Below are 3,015 nucleotides of genomic sequence, written 5' to 3'. Positions count from 1 at the left end.
CAGGTGAGCGACTACGACCAGGACAGTGCCACAGACCACAGCCAAAGCCAGGTGAGCGACTACGACCAGGACAGTGCCACAGACCACAGCCAAAGGTGAAAGGTCTGTCTGTACCTGCTGGTGAGGACCCCCTCCCCCCTCCAGAGGCTGAGCCCCTCCCCCCTCCAGCAGCTGAGCCCCTCCCCCTCCCCCACCCTCCAGAGGCTGAGCCCCTCCCCCCTCCAGCAGCTGAGCCCCTCCCCCACCCTCCAGAGGCTGAGCCCCTCCCCCACCCTCCAGAGGCTGTTGGGGGAGGACTGTGGGGGATCATGTCTAGGCCCACAGTCCTGTGGAGCCTGGGTTCCAGCTTGCAGCCTCCCGGGTGCCCACGGACTCCATTTCCCCCAGCTGAGCTCCTCTGCCCTCCTCCGGACCAGGTGCCCGCCGGTGCCCCGCAGAGGCCGGGCTCTCACCCCTTCCCTCTGTTCTGGGCCTGGAACGGGGGCAGGTGGGCCCTGTATATCCCACGCTTGGCCCAGACTTAGGAGTTCTGCCCCACCCCCAGAGAAAGCTGTCCAGACTCCAGTCCTACCCTGCGGCCTCATTTGGAAATGGGGTCTCTGTATAATTTGCAAAGATGAAGGCATTAGGGTGAACCCTACGCCCGAGGGGTCAGACAGACGGGCATGGGGGGCAGGGGCAGGGCCTGCAGACAGGCAGAGAGGAGCGATGGGGGGCAGGAAGGCCCCCAGCCTTCAGGGAGCACTCACACCACACAGCCTGAGTTCAGGCTCTGGCCTCGGGGCCTGGAAGGACAGGTCAGCTGTTCAAGGCCGTCTGTGTGGCCGCGCCACAGCGGAGGCTGCCCCTCCTTTCCCGACCCCCCCCCCGCACCGGGGGCCGGTGGCACCCACCTGTGTGGGTGCGCGCGTGGCCCTGGAGCAGCCAGGGCCTGGAGAAGGCTTTGCCGCAGACCTTGCAGATGCAGGGCAGGGTGTGGGTGCGGATGTGCATCTTGAGGGCGCCCAGGCTGGCGTACACCTTGTCACAGTACCTGCAGGTGAAGGGGCGCCCGGCCGGCAGGTGGCAGTGCAGTTGCTGGTGCCTGGCTAGGCCGGCGGGTGTGTGGTAGGGCCTGTGGCAGTGGGTGCACTCAAAGCCCCCCGGGACTCGAGACATCCCCTGGTCCTTGAGAGGTTTGTCTGGGGCCCCGTCCCCATCGGGACCTGGGATTGGGGGCCACTGCGTGGGCGGCGGCAGCAGCAGGGGCAGATTGAGGTGGTTCAGGCTGGCTCTGAGGGCCACACTAGGGGTGCTGCCAGCCCGAGGGCCTGTCCAGCTGACGTCCAGGGGTTCTGGTCGAGAGGGCCCCAGAGCCTCCTCGTGGCACGGGAGGAGGGGCAGGGAGAGGCGGGGGATGGCGGAGGCGCAGTTCCAGGGCTGGCTGGGCACGGGAGGAGCCTCCCTGTCCGGGGAGTGGACGGGCACCGCCGGCCCTCTGCGCTCAGAGCAGGCACCATCGGCTTCTAGAAGAGCAGAGGAGAGAGAGGGCAGCCCTGTGAGGCCGGAAGCCCTCGTCCCCTGCCTGCAGGCTTCTGCTCGTGTCTCGGCACAGTGGCCATCCGCACTGCCACGGAGGGGGACCTGTGGCCTCTCACAAGAGGCCGAAGCGCCGCACGGCACAGTGGCCCAGCAAGCCTGGAGGCTGGACCCCAGCTCCTTATCAACAACCGCCACAGGACCCCAAACAGCTCCGCACAGCGAGGCACGGGGGCGGGGGGCACACCTGCAGTCCTAGAATTCTGGATACTGAGGCAGGCGGAGCTTGAGTTCAAAGCCAGACAGGGATGCACAGCAACACCTTGACTCAGAAGGAAAACAGTCTTCACCTGGTAGAGGTGTCCCGGCGGGGGTAGGTCTGTCTGCAGAGTGCCTAGCACCCCACCTCCGGGCTGTGGGCAGTGGCTGGGGCCAGCCCTGAGGCTCCCACACGGCACCAGCAGGAGGTCAGGACCCAAGGCGCCTGGAGTGGAGCCAGCCCCCTCGCGCCCCCGCAGCAATTAGCCTCCCGGTCATCCAGCGTCTCCTCAACGCGTCACGGTGTGCTGGTCCTCTGCGCAGCACACACAAGCCCACTCAGCCAGGTGGACTGCTGGGGCTGGCGGGTTGGCAGGCTCAGACCTGGTTCTGGCGTGGCTAGTTCTTGGGCAGTGGCTCCTGTATGTGTGGCCAGCACACTATGTGTTTGAACTGGATAGTGCCCAGAATCCCCTACCCCCACAAGGAAGGTCAGTCTACAGATAAGAAGCAAATTTTGGATTCCCTAAGGCCCCCATCACTAAGCATCCTTCTCCCGATGTGTTGAATTAAGCCTCTGGCCCTGCTTTTGCTGCTGTGCTGAGACTTTGGGTAGAGAAAGACAGCACAGAATAAAGGAATTACCCCATATTTGATCAGGAAAGAGTATCCCAAACCTATAAAGAATGTTTGCAAGTCAACAATCAAAACACAAAGACAATTTCAAAATTGGGAAGAAAAAAATAAGTTAGGAAGAAATAGAAATAGCTCTTTCTCCTAAGAAGGAAGACACAAAAACTGTCAGCAAGTATACAAAAAGCTATCTAATATCATTAACCAGTGGGACAACGCCAATCAAACCCATGGTAAGGGGATTCTTCACAGCCACCTGGATGGCTGGAATTCAAGAAGAAAAGGACAGAAGCCAGTGCTGGGGAGGATGTGGAAAAAAGGAACAGCAAAGCCAAAGACCCTCTGACGTCCCCTGCCCTCACCCCTGCCCCCCTAGTGTCCTGAACTATACAATCAGGTTTCTTAGGTGACAGAGTGACAACTGAACAAGCCAGCCAGCTGCAAGTCCCAGGCCCCACGTTCACAGCCCAGGACTGCAAATAAACCCACGAAGTCAGGTTTCTGTCCTCCAGAAAAGCTGTGCGGGTATGGGGGGGGAGGTTACAGGTAAATGATGGCCGTGACTGGGCTCTGCAGACTGGAAGATTCTCTTTTTTTTTTTTTTTT

The 3,015-nt window shown here is 61.2% G+C and overlaps 1 protein-coding gene across 1 annotated transcript in view; it reads right to left on the bottom strand.

Annotated features, from left to right (window-relative positions):
* Positions 1-893: 893 nt before the first annotated feature.
* LOC106002120 (zinc finger protein SNAI3-like) overlaps positions 894-3,015 on the bottom strand; it is a gene marked incomplete at its 3' end in the record, with an annotated part of 5,286 nt that continues 3,164 nt past the window's right edge. Inside the window, exon 2 of the mRNA XM_013037044.1 lies at positions 894-1,505. Within this exon, the coding sequence (XP_012892498.1) occupies positions 894-1,505 (612 nt within the window). The remainder of the gene's footprint in view (positions 1,506-3,015) is intronic.

This window comes from Dipodomys ordii, unplaced genomic scaffold, assembly GCF_000151885.1.
Source record: "Dipodomys ordii isolate 6190 unplaced genomic scaffold, Dord_2.0 Scaffold3446, whole genome shotgun sequence".
NCBI lineage: Eukaryota > Metazoa > Chordata > Mammalia > Rodentia > Heteromyidae > Dipodomys > Dipodomys ordii.
This window is presented reverse-complemented; position numbering and strand designations above follow the sequence as displayed.